This window comes from Anastrepha obliqua, chromosome 3, assembly GCF_027943255.1.
Source record: "Anastrepha obliqua isolate idAnaObli1 chromosome 3, idAnaObli1_1.0, whole genome shotgun sequence".
NCBI lineage: Eukaryota > Metazoa > Arthropoda > Insecta > Diptera > Tephritidae > Anastrepha > Anastrepha obliqua.
This window is the reverse complement of record NC_072894.1, coordinates 49,901,122-49,923,266: the sequence shown is the minus strand read 5'-3', so window position 1 is coordinate 49,923,266 and position 22,145 is coordinate 49,901,122. Positions and strand designations below refer to the sequence as shown.

General features: G+C 36.3%; 6 protein-coding genes across 12 annotated transcripts; 3 read left to right on the top strand and 3 right to left on the bottom strand.

Moving 5' to 3' along the window:
• Positions 1–21: 21 nt before the first annotated feature.
• Positions 22–5,962, bottom strand: LOC129241206 (glycerol kinase-like). Of its 4 annotated transcripts, none has more exons than XM_054877425.1 (6): positions 5,874–5,962; positions 5,222–5,439; positions 5,063–5,164; positions 645–1,537; positions 344–581; positions 22–286 (listed from the first exon to the last, which is right to left on the bottom strand). In XM_054877425.1, the coding sequence occupies exons 2-6, from the start codon at positions 5,348–5,350 to the stop codon at positions 92–94; spliced, it is 1,557 nt and encodes a 518-aa protein (XP_054733400.1). In that variant the 5' UTR covers positions 5,351–5,439; positions 5,874–5,962; the 3' UTR covers positions 22–91. The 4 variants fall into 4 exon arrangements, with proteins under 4 accessions (XP_054733400.1, XP_054733401.1, XP_054733399.1 ...); XM_054877426.1 differs by lacking the exon at positions 5,874–5,962 and adding an exon at positions 5,628–5,678; XM_054877424.1 differs by lacking the exon at positions 5,874–5,962 and adding an exon at positions 5,542–5,628.
• Positions 3,420–5,006, top strand: LOC129241207 (nitrilase and fragile histidine triad fusion protein NitFhit-like). The gene has a single exon (XM_054877427.1). The coding sequence runs from the start codon at positions 3,475–3,477 to the stop codon at positions 4,885–4,887; it is 1,413 nt and encodes a 470-aa protein (XP_054733402.1). The 5' UTR covers positions 3,420–3,474; the 3' UTR covers positions 4,888–5,006.
• Positions 5,963–7,122: 1,160 nt separating the features above from the next.
• LOC129240485 (serine/threonine-protein kinase PRP4 homolog) lies at positions 7,123–11,260 on the top strand. Its single transcript, XM_054876313.1, has 9 exons — positions 7,123–7,247; positions 7,348–7,770; positions 7,825–8,932; positions 8,988–9,245; positions 9,329–9,561; positions 9,612–9,720; positions 9,784–10,216; positions 10,328–10,431; positions 10,491–11,260. Exons 1-9 carry the CDS (start codon positions 7,228–7,230, stop codon positions 10,692–10,694), a joined length of 2,892 nt encoding a protein of 963 aa, XP_054732288.1. The 5' UTR covers positions 7,123–7,227; the 3' UTR covers positions 10,695–11,260.
• Positions 11,261–11,961: 701 nt separating this feature from the next.
• Positions 11,962–17,975, top strand: LOC129240487 (uncharacterized). Of its 3 annotated transcripts, none has more exons than XM_054876318.1 (5): positions 11,962–12,055; positions 12,264–12,336; positions 12,407–12,492; positions 17,060–17,401; positions 17,463–17,975. In XM_054876318.1, the coding sequence occupies exons 3-5, from the start codon at positions 12,418–12,420 to the stop codon at positions 17,772–17,774; spliced, it is 729 nt and encodes a 242-aa protein (XP_054732293.1). In that variant the 5' UTR covers positions 11,962–12,055; positions 12,264–12,336; positions 12,407–12,417; the 3' UTR covers positions 17,775–17,975. The 3 variants fall into 3 exon arrangements, with proteins under 3 accessions (XP_054732293.1, XP_054732292.1, XP_054732294.1); XM_054876317.1 differs by having other exon boundaries at positions 12,407–12,507; XM_054876319.1 differs by lacking the exons at positions 11,962–12,055; positions 12,264–12,336; positions 12,407–12,492 and adding an exon at positions 13,981–14,146.
• Positions 14,549–15,767, bottom strand: LOC129240486 (uncharacterized protein C3orf38 homolog). Of its 2 annotated transcripts, XM_054876316.1 has the most exons (3): positions 15,544–15,767; positions 15,253–15,462; positions 14,549–15,192 (listed from the first exon to the last, which is right to left on the bottom strand). In XM_054876316.1, exons 1-3 carry the CDS (start codon positions 15,671–15,673, stop codon positions 14,648–14,650), a joined length of 885 nt encoding a protein of 294 aa, XP_054732291.1. In that variant the 5' UTR covers positions 15,674–15,767; the 3' UTR covers positions 14,549–14,647. The 2 variants fall into 2 exon arrangements, with proteins under 2 accessions (XP_054732291.1, XP_054732289.1); XM_054876314.1 differs by having other exon boundaries at positions 14,549–15,462.
• Positions 17,796–18,377, bottom strand: LOC129240488 (U6 snRNA-associated Sm-like protein LSm5). The gene is made up of 3 exons (XM_054876320.1): positions 18,242–18,377; positions 17,980–18,176; positions 17,796–17,915 (listed from the first exon to the last, which is right to left on the bottom strand). The coding sequence occupies exons 1-3, from the start codon at positions 18,288–18,290 to the stop codon at positions 17,886–17,888; spliced, it is 276 nt and encodes a 91-aa protein (XP_054732295.1). The 5' UTR covers positions 18,291–18,377; the 3' UTR covers positions 17,796–17,885.
• Between the last annotated feature and the right edge of the window lie 3,768 nt (positions 18,378–22,145).

Sequence of the window (22,145 nt, the reverse complement as noted above, 5' to 3'; positions counted from 1 at the left end):
ATATCATTCATATTAAAAAAAACCTACATGTATACATATGTAGGGAGTTTTTTTCATGGTTCGTTTGCAAACAACATTATTATTATATCTTTTAAGATTCCATCAGTGTAGAAGATTCCCAATTCATGCAACGTTCTATAGCCATCTTCCACTTTTTGTAACGTATATTCCTTTCATGATTGCCAATGGCTGGCTTAAAAACGCTCAGTTGACCGGAACTGCCAGCGAGGGGTGCTGCAATGTCAAAACTGGATTCTACTACCATATACGCGGCCAGCGCAGCACCCTGGATTCGAGACAAATGTTTCAGTAAAAGGTGTAATTTAAAATATACCGTATTTACCAATGCTGTTGTCTCCTGCATCTTAGCACGAATTACGTTAATGCCCACCAGGTCGGCTTGTAGCTGTAGGAATAGATTATTTGCGGTCATACCTCCATCAACCATTAATTTCGTCAGTGGAATACCACAGTCTTTGCGCATTGATTCTAAAATATCTCTGACTTGGAAACAGATGGCTTCCAGAGTTGCGCGCACGATATGCTCGCTCGTTGTTTCTTCGCTGAGTCCACAAATTGCCCTAAATTTTAAATTATATATTTATATTTTACTCCTGCTTTATTTTGCAAATTACTATATCTACCCGCGAGCTTCTTGGTTCCAATATGGAGCATAAAGTCCACTGAATGCAGGAACAAAGTAAACATCCAGAGAATTATCAACTTTTCCAGCCATCTCCTCTACTTGACTGACGGAATCAAATAATTCCAAATTGTTTTTCATCCAATTTATAGCTGCACCAGCAATCGCTACACTACCTTCTAAAGCATACATTACAGGTGAACGTGGACCTAATTGATAACCGACTGTTGTAAGTAAGCCGTGTTTAGATTGCACCATTGACGATCCCGTATTGTAGAGCAGAAAACAACCTGTGCCATATGTAGACTTAGCAAGTCCATGATTCAAACATTGCTGTCCTACAAGTGCCGCCTGCTGGTCTCCCAAGCACGAAGTAATTGGAACATTTTTTAAAACTCCCACAACCACATCACCATAATTCTCAGCACTTGACCGAATTTGTGGTAACATAGAGACTGGCAGTCCAAAGAAACGTAGCAGATGTGGGTCCCACCTTAACGTCTCGATATTCATAAGCATAGTTCGAGATGCATTTGTTACATCAGTTAAGTGAACTCCACCATTAGGTCCCCCCGTCAATTTATAGATTAACCATGTATCTATGGTCCCAGCTTGGCAAGTATTTGCCTCCATGGCTTTTTGAACTTCGCCTACATGATCGCGCATCCAACGCATTTTTAATGCTGAGAAATAAGGCGAGATAGGGAGTCCACATAGTGGTTTTAAGTAATTGATATTCCGAGATTTGTTGGGTATTGTCTCGACGAGTTCATCAACAGTACTTGAGGTGCGATTATCCAACCAAATTATAGCATTATGTAACGGTTTACCGGTTTCACGGTCCCATATTATGGTTGATTCCCTTTGGTTTGTTATGCCAATAGCAACAATATCCTTGAATAAAAAGATAATTGAATTTTAAATGACTTGACTTACAACATTTTAGTCTAAGCTTCAATTACCGTAAAAATGTAGTCGTAATTAGAAATAAAAGTACTCAATACTAATAAGGTCAGTTTTCCAATGCCCCGTACATATTGCCTTTAACTGGAAACCTAACCTAACTATAGTTTGAAATTAGTCGGCAGTCGGTTCTACGTTACCGAAACGACCAGGATTTATATCCTGCCAAGGATAGCCACTCCACCAGCAGCATTCCCCGTATGTCAGAATGGGGAATGTTCATGCTGCTACAGCAATGGTTTGAAATTATAATTATATTTTCACAAAGATTTGGTTAGCTTATCTCAGATTAGTTTCAAGGCAAATCTCTTCAAGTTGGTGGCATTCGAGTAACAACCTTTTTTAAATTAGAACTGTCAAGGGAAGAATAGAATCAATGACAAATAGATAAAATTAGTTTGTCGCGCATACACAACACAACTTCCGTCATTCCGTTTTACTGGCATTTCTAATTAAAGACAAGTGGAAGAAGAAGAAATTAACTACTCTAATCCAAGGTGGATTTATTTAATAATTTATTATAATAAATCCACCTTGCTCTAATCCAAATTAACTATTCTAAATTCGCCTTGCTCTAATCACACCACCTTTTATAGATACTATGTTCGATAACAAACACCGATTGTAAATGCACTGAAATTCTACATCAGTTTTGTTTACAACAGGGATTTCCACATCGTACTCATTTAAGTTGTATTCCCTAGCTCGGTAAACTTTTCTAAGTGTGAACAACCTTTTGCTCTTCTATCTCGTTAAAACGATACTAGGGGTACTCACACTAATTTCGTTACCTCGGGAGTTTGTTTGTAGGTAAGGGGTATTTCCAAAGACGCGCTTAGATTTTGTTTCAAAATAAATCATGTACAAACATATAATACGTTCACATATGCATTAATCACCTATAAATTCACCAAACTAATCTACCCGTGCATATATGGCAGATTATCTGCAAAATTGACAATCAGCTGTCAAGACTGCTTTGAGAGGTTTTTCTTCATGGAAATTATTTTGATGGAATATTTCGGTGTTTTTGGTTTCTTTAATTATTATTAACGATATGACGAAAATACAAGGAGAAGGAATAACTAATTTAATTGTCTGCTAATAATAAACAGTAGGAGGAAAGCGTATGCGATGTTTACTGAGGTTGCAAAAAATTGTGGCAGCAATGCGCATGGGATATTCTATATTTCATTTTATAATAAGTAATAAGAGGACAAAACTTTCATGGACACACACTTTTTTCTGTAAAATGAATCTATAGTTAATAATATTTAACAAAAATTTTAACGCGCTTTTTAATTAGGGATTTTGAGTTAAGGGCGAAAAAATAGATCATCTACTTATATGTGAACGTATTATTATTTCGGTTCTTAAAAATTGCATGTGCAAAATGGCCATGATCATGGCTACTGGTAAAATCCTCAAAACAGTCACGAATTGTTTAGACCGTCGACATATCGATGTTGAAAGTTGTTAAGTAACACTTTGCGCTACAGCAACAATATTCTCAACAGAACGTCTCCCAGTCCTCTTTTTATCCTCGGCAGAACCATTTTCTTAAATTTTATTCCCCAATCTTTCAATTGCCGTCAAAGTAGCACGAATTTTGCTACATATTATTCTTAAAGATCGCCCATTTTCATAATAAGTTTCATTAATTTGTTCTATGGTGTAAAACAACTCTCTATTCGATAAATTTCAATGACAACATAAAAAGGTACCGTCTAATATTAGCGAAATAAATCGATTTAACAACCCTGACGAGGTGAATATTTTCGCAAAAAACTGACATTTCATAACAAATTACAAAAGGTGAAAACTGATAAAAAACTAAAGGACGTACGTGAGAAGCAGTGGCCCAATCTATGTCTTGCCATCGACAATTGTTTGAATTTATGGTTGGAAAAGTAACCAAACACCATTTTCTTTGGAACAACCTTTCGATAAGAATGTCTTCAAATCAATCATCCAAGGTTATCGCTATTGGGCAGATGTGTGCCACAAATAACAAAGCGGACAATATGCGGCAAGTTGAAGAATTATTTGCAAAAGCAAAAATGCAGTGTGCAACATTCTTATTCTTGCCGGAATGCTGCGACTTTGTCGGTGAGCATCGTAAGCAAACACTGGAGTTGTCAGAACCTTTGGACGGTGCTACTATGAATAAATATAAAGAGTTGGCTAAAACTCATAGAATGTGGTTATCCTTGGGTGGTATACATGAATCCATACTCGATGAAAATAAATGTAAAACGGAAAAAATATACAACACGCATGTGTTGCTTAACGATATTGGTGAGGTGGTAAGCTTCTATCGCAAACTGCATCTCTTTGATGTTGAAACAGAAGAAATGCGTTTTCGGGAATCTGATGTAGTTAATCCAGGCACGCATATGGTCCCCCCTGTAAACACACCCATCGGCTTGTTGGGAATGCAAATATGTTACGATTTACGGTTTGGTGAGGCTAGTTCTATTTTACGAAAGTCTGGAGCGCAAGTACTTACTTATCCCTCAGCATTCGCGTACTCAACAGGCAAAGCACATTGGGAAATTCTTTTACGCGCACGAGCTATTGAAAATCAATGTTATGTCATCGCTGCCGCTCAAATTGGTGCACACAACTCTAAACGCACTAGTTGGGGCCACGGTTTAATAGTAGATCCTTGGGGCAAAGTGCTGGCCAATTGCGAAAATGAAAACTTGGCTGTAGCAACGGCGGAAATTGATCTGAACAAAAACGCTTCTGTTCGAAGAAATATGCCAGTACTTCACCATAAGCGCAATGATGTGTACTCATTAACAGCCTTTGGCATGGGAATTATAGATATTACTCAGGATTGGAAATTTGCCAACAATACCATACGAAAAGAAACCATTTTCTACGAAACAGAACACTGCTTCGCATTTACTAATTTGCGTTGTGTAGTGAAGGGTCATGTTTTGGTTTCCACAAAGCGAGAGATGAAACGCCTAGACAATTTGTTGTGCCACGAAATGTGTGATCTGTTTTGTACGGTTTGTAAAATACAGCGTATGCTAGAAGATTTCTATGGAACAACCTCAGCAACAGTAACAGTTCAAGATGGACCGGATGCCGGTCAAACAGTGCCGCATGTGCATTTCCACATAATGCCTCGACGACCAGGTGATTTCAGTGAAAATGATCATATTTATACACGTATGGATGATCGATGCTTGGACCAACCAGACCGTTCGATAGAGGATCGTATAGCAGAGGCTCAGAAGTACCGTGATTTTATTAAAAGACAATATTGATGTATATTAGGAATTGAAGTTATGTACTACAAGTGTGCTGTAGATATTTTTGCAATTGATTTGTTGTATATATGTATATGGTTTTAAATATAATGTTGGAATTTTGAATAGATTATAAATTGTTTAGATAAATATTATTTCAATAGTAAAGCTATTCGTGCTCTTAAAAATTTACCTTAACCGATCCACCTAACTTTTCCAGTTTGTTTACTGCTTCTTCAATACACTTCACAACCACATCATATATGACCATAGGATCTTGTTCCACCCAGCCTTCCTAAAAACGAGAAATAAAAGTGTAACTAGCGCTAAGACGATAATTGCTAATTCCAACCTGTGGATAAATAGATGGCACATCAATTTGATGGTAACATACGACATTGTTTGTACCAGCTCGAAAAATCATGAAACGGGCAGACGTAGTGCCCTCATCAATTGCTCCGACTAATTTTCCAAAAGACATCCTTGCTCTAATTTATATTCTTACTGGCGGAATGTTATATACACAAGAATTATTATATTACGTATAGCGCGGTTTTTCACACCCTTGACCTTTGATATGCCATATAATTGTTGCGAGATATGAGAAGTATAGAAGTCAAATTGAGTGCATGAAATAAAAATAAACCAGTGTTGTTATAATTTGAATATTACGTTTGTATATACTTTTATGAACTCGACTCCCTATATCAAAATATTTCTTATGAATTTTCGTATTCACTACTGTTATCGTTGTTTACATTTTTCTGGGACGAAAATAAAAACTGTTGGTTGCATTTTAATCATTGTACAAATAGATAACTTAAAACACACTCAGCTGGTGGTCAAAAAATGCTCTCAGCTGAGATCAACTGATTCCAAAACGGTCTTTTATATAACATGGTTGCAAAAAGAGTTTAAAAAAATCTACAAAATTTCGTACAAATTTAAATATTTCCCGATAGAAAAGCATTATTATTATTATTTATAGGAGATATATACAATACCTATAACCCTAACTTAATTAGCGTTATTATAGCTAAGAAATATATTAAATATATTTGTCATTGTAAAATTTTCAAGTCACAGATATTATTTTGTATTTTTTTTTGCGATTTGTGTTGTTTTTAATGTTCCCATAAATAATCGAATTTGGCATAGCATGGCCATTACGCTCTAGCAAAAAGATCAAGCACTCACACTATTACACATCTAGGTGTCTGTCAAACTCTCACCTGGTGCTTGTCAAAAAAATAGTAGGAAAAAAAAGTGTTTTTTCTAGCATTTTCGTACCTTTTGATGCATGGTATAAAGAATTCAGAAAGCGTGGCCAATATCAGACAGTTCATTGACACTCAAGGATTTCGCGTGAATCAATTGATTTGCTAACGTAAAAGGGGATGTGGCGGCGGTTTGTTTACGACCAAGGATGATATATTACCAGGTTTGCTATTTAGCTATGATGAAAACGAAAACTGTGAGAGTAACTTTGGTTGTCACGTTACTTGGGAGTTTCAGTCGAATTCTAAACGATGATGATAAAATACAAGACTGTGCCTTCCGAATTCGCTGTGTTGTTGTTGTTGTTGTAGCAGCATAAACATTCCCCATACTTACATACGGGGAATGCTGCTGAAGTGACAGTCCTTGGCCGGATATAAATCCGGATCGTTTCGGTAACGTAGAACCGACTGTCGTGGAAGTGTCGCTGTGTCGTTAGAGTCCATGAATATACAAACAAAAGGAAGGGGAATTACTTGTTTGTGACGAGGAAGGGTAGGCGGAAGCAATGAAAACCACCAAACACAAGATGTTATACACACGCATACACACAGCTTCTTGCGCCGGCGTCTTCTGCATAGAAACGCAAAAAAACTGCATTTGGAGGCATTATATTAATTTATGCTTTAATTTCGCCATTCACTGAATTTTCACAAACATGTAATTTCTCCTGCTTTTGTTTGGCTTTCTCGTTTGTTTTGTATTGGCAAGAAATTGCGAAAAGTAAAGCCACTATTTTGGGAACACGCCACCATCTGTACTCAATTCGCTTTGGGCATGACGATACAGCGAACTCTGAAGATGCAACCATGTATTCTATCATCATTGCCACCTATGTAATGTGCCGTGGTCAGAACTTTTATTAATAATTATACACAACCCTGTATTTTTGTAGAGTCTACCACAGCTAAGTTTATTACGAACAAATGTTAAATTTTATTGGCTGATTTAGATTTAACTGCATTAATTTATAAAAGAAATTTTATAATACCCAAGAAAATTTTGGTATAAATTAATTATTCTGACAAAGTTCGACTGGCTAGCTAAATTTCGTGTGCCTGCATAAAATAAATACCAAAAATGTCTAGCGATGAAAATAGGTGAGTAGCTTCAGAACAATATGAATGAGGTTATGAGAGTCATTTTTAATATTCTTATGTGTATGCCTATGTGTTGAAAATTTTGATAATTTATCCGTAGCTATGACTCCAACGAGTCCACGGAGGAAAAACGTTTTAAACATTCTCTAAGCTCACATAAAAAGGCCAAAAAACAAAAGACACATAAAAAATCAACCAAAAGTGAGAAATCTCATAGGAAGCATAAAAAGTCGAAGAAACGTCACCATAAGCATAGTGAATCCTCAGTTTCGGAAGATACTGGTGATAAACGGCGCAGTGGGGCTCTAAATGAAAAGTTTACAGAAATAATGCATTTGCATGTCAGTAAAGATGCCACTACATTGATCTCTGGCAACCAGACCTCAAATGGAGGTAGATTCACTATAACAAAATCCAATGTTCAAACAGATCCTTGTAGCTTGGTGGAGGAGATTACTAAAACTATAAAAAATAATATTTTGCCTACTATGGAAGTTGCATCATCGGGCAGCGAAAGTGAAGTGTAAGTAGAAGTGTTGTTAAAGTTTTAAATTTGTTGCATTTTCCTTATTTGTAGCCCTATTGATGTCGCTAGCCCAGATGTTGCTATCATAGAGGATGAGCTCAACCTCGAGGAATTGATGAAACAAAAGGCTTTACTTCAGGCCCGATTAGGAGCTTATTTATCAGAATCTGATGGTGAAGATAGCGCTTATAAAGTACCAATTGTAAACCGCAGTCTTCATAACGAAACGGCAAACACAACTGAATTTGACAACAGAGCTGAAATCACCCACTCAGCTAAAAAGCGGTCGTTATCATCTTCTTCGTCAACCAGTAAAAATATTAGTAAACTAAGTAAAAAACATATATCAAATGAACCCGATGTTATATTATTGGATGATTCCAGCGGTGGGCACCGAACACCTGAATTTAAGCGCAAATTTTCGCGCACTTCTTTTGGTGTAGTACAAGAAGAGCGTCTACCGTCGCCACAGAAGAAGTCAACTGCTGAACATTACCACCACCATCATCGCCATCAACAACAGGATGCACACTACTCACGCAGACAAAGTTCGCGAGACAGACACACAAATCTTAAGCGTAGCTCCAGCCGTAGTCGGTCGCAACGTCGAGAGTCAGAGACCAACACTCATCGACGTCGAGACGATAGTCACAGCTGTGGCCGTCAGCGGCGGGGCTTGCATGATCAAAACAGAAACAAAGAAGACCTTCGCCTGGAAATAAATCGTGATAAGCAACGGGAGCGAGAAAATAGTCGCGATCGTGACCGACGCGCTCGAGAGGATCGAATAAGGCAACAGGAACGCAGTGGTGGAGGCTCCTTCGGCAACTCTCGAGGACGGGAGCGTGAACGTGAACGTGACCGTGATCGTCGAATGAGATCTCATAGCCGAAGTAAAGTCGAGTCGGATCGGCGTCGGATAGAACGAGAACGTCAGCGTACTGGAAAAAACGATCGAGATGGTTGGCGAGGTGAGGAGCGTGGTCGTGATAGGGAAAAGGATCGTTATCGTGATTCGCTAAGTGAGGGGCAAAAAGCTGAAGTGAAAGATTCAAGCAGCGAGGATGAGGGTAATTTGGATATTGATATCAATGAGGACGAAGACGAAGAAGAAAAAATTATTGAAATGCGACGAAAACAGCGTGAGGAGTTATTGAAAGTATATATATTGTGAAATGATTGAATTATTTTAAATAACTTAATTATAATTGTAGAAACTAGGAGGGAAAGACGAATCCTCTCCTCCAAGTAATTCTTCACATCATCGAAGAGAACGAAACGCCTCCCCAGTTGAAGAGAACACTCAATACACCGCCAATTCACCAAATAAACCTTCAAAACAACCGCCAGATGAGATTAAGCGCGAGGATTTCAATGACGTAGACGATGATAGAAAAACTAAAAGTAGTGCTAAGGAAAAGCGACCCGAATGGGATATGTTTGCTGATCAAGATGTAGACTCGAATTTTGATGTGAGTCGCTTGCTCGTAACTGTCAATGCTCTTGCAATACAAAATCTATTGAAAACTTTTCAAATATACTTTATTTTTTACAGTCTCCTAATGCTATTGTGTTGAATAAAACCCAAAATGAAAACCCGGCATTGACAGACAACTGGGATGATGCTGAGGGCTATTATCGTGTCCGTATTGGGGAAATACTAGACAACCGTTACGTTGTGAGCGGTTATACTGGACAGGGTGTTTTCAGTAACGTAGTGAGAGCTCGTGATCAAGCACGTGGAAATGCAAATGTGGCAGTGAAAATTATCCGTAATAACGAAATAATGTAAGACAAATATATATATATAGGTTCGTTATATATCTTTAAATTTTAAGGCATAAAACGGGTCTGCGTGAATTGGAGATTCTTAAAAAGTTAAACGATGCCGATCCAGAAGATAGATTCCACTGCTTACGGCTGTTCCGGCATTTTTTCCATAAACAGGTATGATTACAATAAAGTGAAAATAAATAAATTTTTGAATACTGATTTATTATTTAAATTTAGCATCTTTGCATGGTGTTTGAACCATTATCGATGAACCTTCGCGAAGTTCTTAAGAAATATGGCAAAAATGTTGGTTTACATATCAAAGCAGTGCGTAGCTATACCCAGCAACTGTTTCTGGCCCTTAAGCTACTTAAAAAAACAGGAATACTTCATGCGGATATTAAGCCCGATAACATTCTTGTCAATGAAAATAATTTGTGTCTAAAACTTTGTGATTTCGGTTCGGCATCAACAATCAATGACAACGAGATAACGCCATATTTAATATCGCGTTTTTATCGGGCACCGGAAATAATATTGGGTATTACTTATGATTACGGAATTGACATGTGGTCTGCTGGGTGTACAATCTATGAACTATATACCGGCAAAATACTCTTCAGTGGAAAGAGTAACAACCAGATGTTGAAATTTTTCATGGACTTAAAAGGTAAAGTCAAAAGTTTTCTTTGAAATTGCTCAAAATATTGAATATCAAGCAACAATTTGTGTTCTTAGTCGATATTTCGAAAATTTCTTACATTTTTTTTTTCGTTTGCAGGAAAAATACCAAATCGTATCATTCGCAAAGGTCAATTCAAGGACCAACACTTTGATCAGAGCTGCAGCTTCCTTTATCATGAAATAGATAAAATTACAGAGAGGGTAAATATTTCATCGCTATATGAGTTGCATGCTAAAAATTTCAAACGGTTTTTGTTTAGGAGAAGATCGTGGTTATGCCTGTCGTAAAACCCACACGGAATCTGCAGCAGGAACTTATTGCTGATCAGAATTTACCAGATGACCAGCATCGTAAAGTAACCCAACTCAAGGATCTGTTGGATAATATCTTTGCACTTGATCCATCGAAAAGAATTTCTTTGAATCAAGCACTCACACATCCTTTTATTCAGGAAAAGATGTAAGCGACGACTTAAGGAATGTGTCTCCGCAATTTATAATGAAATGAAAATGAATAATGGACGCCTCGACACCAGGCATACACACAATGTAATTCTTTCCTAAAATGCTGCTAGTATTGTATTATCTGTTACATTCTGACAGTGTATAGTGTTTATAAATGAAGCATTATACAATTATTTATACGCGATAAAAACATTTTTTCATAGATGTATCTTTTACGAGTATTTTGAGTACCAGTGTGGGCATCGGGAAAATAGTAGAAATGCAACAGAGATATTTGAACTGAACACATTTTTATTTGAACTTTAAGTTTTACCTTTACAAATCTCGACTGGTTTGAAAAATTAATATAAATTATATTTGCCAAAGTACAAAACCAATAGTCCAATCCTAGGTTGAAGCGTATATGCGCGGGGAAACTTAAAATATTTGTTACTTCGTCTAGCACTTAAAATTGGAATGTAACGTAATTGAATCCAGTAATTTATTGATTGTGTTTCAAAATCACGATTACATCAAAATCAAGAAGTTGTATCATATTAAACGAACTTAGTTAATATGCAAAATATTGAAGTATCTTTTCATTTGACATTTCAATTAGTTATACGTATACATATTGTACATAGCTTTAGTGGGTTATGTGATCTATTTTAGGTTCCTTACCTAAATTTAATACGGGTATTTAATTTTGCTCAATGAGTATATAGTAAAGCAAACAGTTTGCTTTTAACACATGTGTATGGGTCCTTTCCTTATACATGCAGATATATATGAATCAATTTTTTTCCTAATTTGATAGACATATATATGTATGCATATTTTGAAGCTTTTGAAAAAATTGTGTGTTGGGTGGGGAAGGGGCGGGAGTTTGGGGGGAGAAATATATAAGATGAGGAAATCTGTGCAATGAAATTCTATATGGTGCATTTGTCTAAAGGCATTATATAAATAGTATAAACAATCGACATCGGGATACATTCGAAATTCGTCTTAAACATGGAAAATTCCGTTTTTAGTAACTAAATTTAACTTATATTTTAAATTAATTTGATATTTAGAAAAGTTTCCGGATTTTTAAGATTAAAACATTTGTAGATTATTTGAAAGCAATTAACTGGATTAAATCCGGTTTCGAAAAGTACCTTTTCAGACTTTTTTTAAAACATTATTTTTTCCAAACGAAAAAAAGTACAACCAAAAAATGTATATTCCTCCCCCCTGCATGTTCTTATGCCAATACATTTCTATATTATTTGATTTTATTTCAGAATGTCGCTGTGCACCAAATAGAGCGCAGACGTGCTGATGCCTACCTCCATCTGCGTCGAACGTGAGAACATCATGTTTTTTGTTTATAGCTCTGGTAATAATAATTTGGGATTTAAGTGAATTATTTAGTACAAATCTCCATTTCGGAACGGCGTGAGAATCGATTTGCTGTAACGGATAGCGACGCAAATCATTTTCTACGCCATGTGCTTCCAATGGAACAATTCACGAAATTATGAACTTAAAAAATTAAGGCTAAATTTTTATCTAAAGTGTATATTGTTTTTCTTTTAAATTTTCAGGGGGCTGTTGCACAGCGACGCTAAGTACAATACAAAAAATTAAATCTGTAAAATTTGTAATTATTTGATGGCAGTAAGTGAATAATTTTTAGCTGCAAGCGCTTTTATACAGTAATACAAAACATTTGTTTGAATTTTTTAAGGTAAACCGAGGATGCGCTGCGATGACAAAGAAACAATCGTTCGTACACTTGGTCAAATCATCGCGTCGAAGTGGGAAAAGACCAAGGTTAATCCTCTATTGGTAAAGTACTTAATTTAAGTTAAGTTTTGTTGGCCGAAAAAAGTGACAATGGAGAAGTTTTCATTAAAATACTTATTAAGTATTAATTAACCAATAACCAAGGGGAAATCGTTAGACATTTAAATGTAAATCAATCAAACGTAAATCGTTTATGGGATACAGATAAGAATTTTCAGTCCAAACGTACTTCTATTTGGTTGCAATAGATTTCATTAAGCCCGCATTATTCATTCAATTGTAGTTACGTAGCTTTCGAATTTGCAAAATTACATATTTTCTACACCATTAATGCACTCGCATATTGCAAATGTGGCCACCATAGCCAAATGGATTTGTGCGTGACTACCATTCGGGAGTGCGCATGTTCGACACACCGGGCACGAAACTCCAATTGATAGAAAAATAATTTTCTAATAGCGGTCGCTCCTCGGTAGACAATGAATTTCTGCCATAAAAAATCATTTGCCGTTTGGAGAGGGCATAAAACTAGGTGCCTCCATTTGTGAAAAAATGCCTGTTAGCGTGTTGTGAGACAGGGGTGTAACTCGCGCTGCACTCGCACAATTTCGTTCTGGATATTGTAGTATACTCATAAACCCACTGATCCAAACCTCTATCCCTCTGGTTCCACCCTGTCGAAACAGCCTATTCTTGGGCTTACCGATGGATGAGATAGATGATGACGACCGCTGACTTCATTGCGCTTATCAGGAAGAAATTTTTGCATTTGTATTTTTTCTTACTAATAAAAGGCTGATAGTCTGTCTAATGGAAGCGTATCCGGCAGAATTCAATTCCATTTTTCAGTTTTGTAAGATATTTAGCAAGCGTACGTTGTATTTATAAAAGAATTGAGTTCCGCATATGAAAATCGATTTGAAGCAGTGTTCCTATGTGCACATCCTAAAGCTCCAAAAATTGCACATGCATTTGCAGCAAAATAGTTGTAGAATTCGAAGCTGTTCATAAATGAATGGGTGCAATGATATTCCGAAGTTAAAAGCGTTGACGACTTCCACGAACGATGCCCAAAAAAATACTTCTCCCAAGCAAGATTAGAAGGTCATGTATTTCTTTGTTACAAAGCCAAACTTATCGTTGTGTAAAATGAAACAGTTGTAAGGAAAAGTTGCTGATAGCTACAAAATGAAAAAATACTTGCATGAGCTAAAACAAATTCAGAACGGAATTGGGCAAACATAATATTTACGATTGAATCTTCCTTTTATGTGAATAGTTGCATATGTCGGTCCTGGTGCACTGCTGATAATCGTCAACTTCAACGAACTGTTACACATCCAGTTAAGGTTCACGTTTGGGGCTGCTTTTCCGAAAAAGAATGTGGCCGTTGCAAGTTTTAATGAATAAAATTTACTAAAGCGCATTATTACTATCAGCTGCGAAGATATTTAGAATTTTACAAGAAAGTATAGATTCCAAGCATCGAAGTCGAAAGTGTATCGAGTGGAAACACCAACAAGGGACTAAAATGTTGAATTTGCCTTCATAGACGCCTAATGCCAACCCTATTGAAAATATTTGCAAAAACTCAAAGGAAAACAAATGTGGATGGTCAAAGGGTTAGCAAGGCAAATTTGGAACCGATTACCTTCACAACTTGTGCAGAAATTAACAAAATGTATGACCCGAAGATGTGAAGCCTTTATAGCTAATGGTGGTAACCATGCATTTTATTGAATATGTTGCGTATAACAAATATGTTAATCTCATACAATGCAGTTTGCTAGAGCATATAGTTATGGCGGTCATGCATCTATTAGAAATCCTGTATTACTCTTAAAATAAAAATTCTGGTACGTACACTAAACAGGGCTAGTTTACTGGGAAGACAACCCTTGGTCGGGAAAACCCGAGTCATTCCGGTAACGTAGAACCGGCTGCTCTTTCTAGTCAAATAGATAGAGGTAGTTTTGTCAGAACTTCATTATACATTGATCACTTTTTTTCCGTCGACAACTCTACGTATTTTCCCGTTAGTTTTTCATCAATATAATCTTTTTGAAAATTAAATAAATACAACTTGAAGAAGAAATAATAATAATTTATTACATATGGTACTAAGAACAAATAAAATAATGCCCATATTACTCAGCATGGACATTTGGTATATCTACTACGGCTACGTAATTTCTCCTTCCGGTATCGGTAAGCCAAGTGATTCTACAAGAGTTTCACTGTCACACAAACTGGGCATCATTGCTGCTGCCTGACTACGTAATACACACTGCATTGTTTTCACCTTCCAGTTGTTTTCGGAAAATGGGTCTCGTAGGAGGCCAAATGTACACTCAAATACGCCAACGCAATTCTGCTCCGTATGAAGGGTACCACATGCCAATACCAACACTAGCCCGTGCACATTCATTCGTCCTTGAACGCCAGCATGAGTGAGGTTCGGATTGAAATAGAAGCCAAATTGCTCTTTCGATCGTAAAATATTCACTATCACTTCATTTGCACCGGCACACTCATAATCGTTGATTTGATCTGTGGCAGCGATTCTCAATTGCAGTTGAGAATCTGACCAAAAATCCTCAACTTTTAAGCCTTCTTTATTAAGATTGTTGAAAAACCATTCAGTAAATTTTCGTGCCAATAAATGGATGGGATACCGAGGTTCATTGTCGTTCGCTTCGTTTGAGCCAGATATACTATCGCTGATGGCTGTGTTGAACGTATTTTCATTTACTTTATGTAAAAATTGTTTGCTAGTGGTGGTATTACTGTCATTAAGTAATGCGAAATCATTGTTAGACTCGGATTTGGAATTCCAATATTCTAAAATTTTGCTAATTAAAGCGCCCTTGGTAAAATCTGCATTCACTTGAATTTTCCGCTGATGTAAGTATTTAAATATCATTTCCCGAGTTATAAGCCGCTTATTTAACAAAGTAAGTGTATCGCCAACCTGTACATACACGTAGTCCAGTGCTTCTGCAAGTAATATAAGATATAAGAAAAGAAGTTTATTAATCTGCGCTACCTGTATAAGATTGGACCTATACAAGCATTTACCATGCGTTGTCGCCACATCGCAAATGTTCTTTGTCACACTTCTGGCCACTTGTAATAATACCGGTACATTTTGCTCTTCCTTTACCAAAAAATCAACAATACCAAGTTTCTCACGATCAGTGATTGGCATGTTTTCTTAAAATTAGTATAAAACGATTTCCGTGAAAGATTTGTAAATTGTTTACATGCCTACTAAAATTGATCAGCTGACTATTTGCTGTGTTTCATACGTAGTAGGTGTGCTCGCGATGCAAATAATTGGTACAAATCTTCACAAATTTTGTCAAATCGCATTCGTGCTGTTTGAAAAACTACAAGGAAGAGAAAATTCGGAGAGCAAACTGACGATTAATTTTGAAGGAAGTTGCAATGCTGGACAAATTAGTCTGTTTGAATAAATCGCCAGAGAAAAAAATCCAGTAGTAGTAGCAAGAGAAAAATATAAAAAAAAGAGTACGCGAACGCCAAATTCCCAAATGCTTGCAACAGCTGATTTGCGTTAACAGCTGATTTGCGTCTTATTATCAATTTCACAAAGCTATAATTTTTTGCCGGCACTTTATCTGAATGGTTAATTTTTAATGTACAAACCTTAATATTCCAGTATTCACTACTGAATTCCTTGTATTTTAATTGGTGCTTTGAAATCACCTTGTCCCTTTGTTTGATGTGTTTAAATTGCAACTGATGTTTATCAGCTGTTTTCTTGCTTGAGAATTCTCGACAACTCCCTTCAAATCAATTGCCATTTATTTTTACATTTACTTCCATTTTTTGTAATAAGTAAATATTTTGCTACATACGTAAACAAAAATCAGCTCAACAGCTCTCACTGTCACGATGTAGAGAAGACAGAAGGTGGCGCCTTCCGAAAACCGGTACATTATTATTTTGGTAAATTTGGCAAATGAGTGATGCCAGTACAGGAAATAAACAAACAAAAGTACATTAAAGTACGCAATATATACGCGTGCAGCTAAGAAGACGCAATTTTGTATTCAATCACCCTTGCTTTTTGCCACTTATTGGCCTGATATGAGTGCAACAATAGTAAAAAAATGACTGATAATTTCACATCATACTATTTGTATAGATATATATTCAGATTTAAGGAGCTATAAAACTAAGGAAACTCATTTACCTTGCTTTTTATGACTATATCGTGGGTTATCACAAACAACTTTATGTTTCTCATGAATCTTTTATTGATTTTCCACTACACTATAGAGAATAATTTAACACTGCATATAATGCATCAATTTTTTATAATGTCTTCCCTTTATATGAGAATAATTATAAATACACATTTTTAACGTCTCTGCAAATACGATTACATAAATAATACATCACCTTAGGTTTTGTGCTAATCGGTAACTTTTCACTCAAACAAGTATCTGTACATCACTAGTGTAGCATTTTTAGATGACAATTGCTGGTGTCAATTTAATTGAACAAGCTTCAATCCAGCTTTGGATTGGGGTAATAATTGTGCAATAAATTTAAATTTTTTCCATAGTTTGTTGGAGTAAATATGGGCCTCATTGACAAAAAGGAGGAGCGCGCTTTTATTATCGATTGCCTTAAAGTATACAAGTCTCTGCCGGCACTGTGGGACTCGAAGTCGCCAGAATACCGCAAAAAAGAAAAAAAGAATGAAGCTTATGAAATTTTAGTTGGTAAATTTCGTGAGAAATATGCAAATGTTGATCGCAAAGATGTAACAAAGAAAATAAATACGTTGAGAACAAATTTCCGCAAAGAGCTAAAGCGTCTGTCACAAGAAGGGCGGAAGGACTCCAATTTGTGGTATTTTGATCAAATGAAATTTTTACAAGATCATATGACTACAAAGAAGGAGGTAAGCTACGAATGTAATGTGCCTAATTAACAAACCTAACATGCATACATTTCATTACAAGAATTTTCAAATCCTGGATGATCATAATGAACGAATAAACATAGAAATTATTGATGAGAGCTCGTCCACCACAACTGAGGATAACATTAACATAAAGCGGGATGAGTTCGTCTCTTTACCAGACGCTGCAAACATGACCAGTACGAAGCCATTCGGGGAATATGAACTTAAATTGGCTGAAACATGGGCTATGGAATTACAAAAAATGACACCCGAGCAACAAATTTACGCAAAGAAAGCCATAAACGATATAATTTATGAAGGTCAATTAGGGAACTTACATCGAGATAGTGTGCACATTTATGCACAATAAGAAATAAGATACACAAATGTATATACTTAGTGATTAAATTTAAATTTATTATATTTTTGCCTGCTCTCAGTAAATCCTAAGGGAAGAGTTGATTCATTTATTTCAAACCTCTCACTCCGGTATATCGCCGCCAGGGACTAACTGTAAGACAAAACATATTTTCTTAAATGATTATAAATAATACACATATGCTGCCGCTAATCACCATTGTTATATTATTGCCATTGAGAAGTATTTGATCGAGTTTGGTTATACGACGACCTTCCGGCGTATTTTCATATTCCGTTACATCATTTAATAACATATTCACGAAATCGTCAAACCCCAACAAGGTACCAACCATCTCTTTATCATTCTTCATGATAATGTGTATGCGAGAGCCTATGCATTTGTCCACCAATTCTGCGCGTGCAAAAAACGTTAATGTAGTTGACAAATATTCCTTTTACATACTATGGTATACATACCGAGTGGTAACAATGTGGATACATTCGAAGGCGGAGGCACTGCAGTCATTTCCTATTTTAAAATAGTTGCTTTAAGGGATTTCGTTAAATGATTGAAAATAATGCAAAATGATCAACAAAATGTGGAGTTTGTTTTCAGCTGTGCCGGTTATACAGGGTTGAACCACGGCGAATTGAGTACTGAAGGTGACGGCTTCTCAAAACAGTTACTCATTGCAAGATCCATTTTCTACAATGCAGTTACTTTATTTTTGGCGATTTTCTACATCCTTGGGGTTGAAGTAAAGCAAACCCATACAAAGTAATTTCGCTATAGCAGTTGATTTGTGTTTTTTTTCTTGCGATTCGGTGTTTGAATGCTAATTTACTCTTCTTTCTTGTTACCTTAATTGATTTTTTCTACATTCTCATAGATATTTTGACAATCAAACCACCAAATTGCAGAAAAAGAATACATGTATTGTTCCGTTACTAAAGCCATCTTCTATGAATTCGCCTTAGTAGCAAGCAGCTTATAGTGATGCCATCAAATGGAGAAAAAAATACTTTAAAAAGATACGCATTTTGCTATTTTTTACCTATTACATCAACTGAGATTTAATTTTTTTTTTTATGCAGTTTCAAATGATTTTTCGATGAGTCAAAATGAATACAATTGATATTGTAGTTTGATTAATTTAAATCTCACAAATCACAATTTACCAATTCATTCACTGAATTTTCATAAACATGTAATTTCTCCTCCTTTGGTTTGTTTTGTATTGCGAAGTGAGCTGACGTCAGACTTGTCAAAATCGCGAAAATAAATTAACTGTTTTTAATGATACTACCTTAGATATTTAAATCGCCTTGGGTGTTAGCAGTATACCGTCTGGTTTGTTTTTTTCTTTTACCATGTACATTCGGATTCCAGAACAAAATTAAATAACGAAAAACCGTTCCATTCGCGTTATCGTTAAATGGATTTCGGCTGTTCAATGCAGTTCGTCCTTTTCTTTTCTATTTTCTTCTCCAATGGTTACGGTTTAGTCAATATGTGAAAATTGTAGTTTAACCATCTAACAGGCAAAGTTAAGATCCTAAAGGAAAAAACCCAGCAATTTTTTTAGTGTCAGAGGACCGGGTTTGACCTTTGTATGCTTGCTTGGTGGCCGTCGTAACCGAATGGGTGATTACCATTCGGAATTCATAGAGAGAACGTTGGTTCGAATCTCGGTGAAACCAAAATTAATACAAACATTTTTCTAACAGCGGTCGCCCCTCGGCAGGCAATGGCAAACCTCCGAGTGTATTTATGCCATGAAAAAGCTCCTCATAAAAATATCTGCCGTTCGGAGTCGGCTTGAAACTGTAGGTGCCTCCATTTGTGGAACAACATCAAGACGTAGACCACAAATAGGAGGAGGAGCTCGGCCAAACACCCAAAAAGGGTGTACGCGCCAATATATATATATATATATATATATATATGCTTGCTTGGTTGGCTGAAGTGGTGATTCAACATTTTGTTGCCATATCCTCGCTATCTACAAGTTATTCGAGTTATTCCTTCACGACTATATCCAGTCTGTGGGATTGACAAACCTTATAAGGTTGTTAACGTCTATACCAGCCAGCTATTAGAGGTTTTCCAGAAGCGGTTTGCCAAGAGTTAACATCCTCGCCTTACATAGGGCGGGGCATTCGCAGAAAAAGTGGAAGAAAGTTTCTTTTTTTCTCCGTTTAATTACAACTATGACAGTTATATTGTAAGAGATATACATTTTGCCTGCTTGCTCCCCTAAAGACCAGAAGCCGTGAATCTGTAGGCAACCCTTAGTTTCATATTTATTAATGTTTGTTTGTTTACATATCGTTTTTGCAGGTATTAGATATATGCAGGTTTGTAGGTATTCATTGAACCCAGTGGTGTGAATACAGATTCTGCAGTAATGTTATTCATGGCAGGTCCCCCTCTTGCCAGTTTGTCTGCTTTTTTGTCAATGTTCCGATGTCCTGGGACCCAGATTAAGGTAACGTTATGGTTTTCGCTCCTGTCACCATTAGGACGATGTAATCAGTCCTCCTTAAAGTGTACTGCAATGTCAAAATTTCTTTTCGACGTAGTGTGTTGGAAAACTCGCTTGAATTTTTCAAGCTAGCTTCGAGATCTTATATGTAAAGAAAATTGTTTCGTTTTAGTGAAAAATACATATGACACTAACTCCTGTATATTTACCAGAAGAAGGGACGTCAGATAAGCCAGCAATTTAAAGAGACGGTTTAAATCAGCGGTTGGAATAAATGACTCAGACCTTTAATTCATTTCTCGCAGACATGCTGATATATTCTTTTCGTCACCTGGAGAGATTTCTTCTGGCTTATAATTCGGGTCGTCCAATGCTTCATCACTAAAATCTTCATCATCTTCTTCTAACACGACTGATTCCATTCACTACAGTAATTATTCTTCACTATTTCTACACTCAATTGCTTCAAAATTAAAAGAAATTAACCATCAGTAAAATGTAGTACCACACAAAAGTAGTTTTAACTTGCAACGACTCCAGTCGAAGTTAACGTATATGTTTCTAAAACTCCAATTAACTTAAATGAAATGAATGAAAAGTCCGCATCACAATAAACACTTTAAACACTAATAATTCTCACCTTTAAAAACTTAAAAAATCACTCGCTATTAAGAGTTCTTTTTGGGCTTTCACGTTGACTTTTTATACTCTACTGGTAGTAAAAACAAAACGAAACTTCGAGGTACACTTCTGCCGAAATAAATGTTGATATAAATTCTAACGGTTCTTCGAAAATAAAGTCGAGTATGTAAAAGTAGGCTCAGGGCGGACTTGCCTGCTTGATGTGCAATGATAATATTCCTTAGGAAGCTATATATTGTTTTCTGCAGGGCAGGATTTCGATTTCGATTAGATTCGATCGTTACCTTCAAAGAACTTGGTGAGCATGGATGAGGGATATTGACAATGTAGCAGGATGTGGCGAATACAGAATGCGTAAGTACTTCTAGGATGATTGGTAGCTTCTAAAAAGTGTTCATTTGCTAGCAGAGTTTGATCGAACCGGAGGCGTATGGACTGATCATTTGATTTTTTTAATGTAGCTAGTTACGAGGGTAGCCTTTTATATGAAAACATAGGAAAATATTTCATTATAATTTTTTTAATGCATTATTTTTTTATTTTTGAAATCTTCTTGAAAGTCAATACACTTCTGCTTTCGTTTGAACCAACTTTCAAAGCTCTTTCGTTCACACTTTTTATGTTTGTCTCGAAAAAAAGCTATGTAATCCGTTTCTCTAGCGAAAAACGTTGACCTCACATTTTATTTTTGTTGTTCAGGATCAAAAAGAAATCATTCGGTGCCAAATCAAGGCCATAAGGCGGATAATCCACTAATTCGATCTTTTGAGTACAAAAAAAACTCCCTTGTGGGAGTCAATACGTGAGAACTCTCATTGTTTAGTGCAGGATGATGGTTTGTCTTCGGCGGTTTGTTTTCTTTAACTCTCCATAAACTTCTGACTAAAAAATGGTTATGTACTAGTTATAATTGACTTTTTTAAGTTTCTCTAGAGGTACAGTGGCGATATGAACAGATTTTCCGAAAAAAAGGCGACTATTTGCTTTGAGTTGTTTCTTCCCCGAACAACTTTTGTTGGATTAAGCTCGTCTTGGAACACCCATACTTTTGATAGCTGTTTTGTTTCCGACTCATGCATCGGTCCAAGATTCGTCACCTGTTACGATGCCATAGATGTACCTTCAACCATCGTAATAAATCATCGCACGAAATTTCCATTTTTCAGCAAGTTGAATTTTCCAAATCACTGAAAACAGAACAAATAAAGCTCATAAGTGAAAACGTTGTATATAGTGTATGCTCAAAACTATCA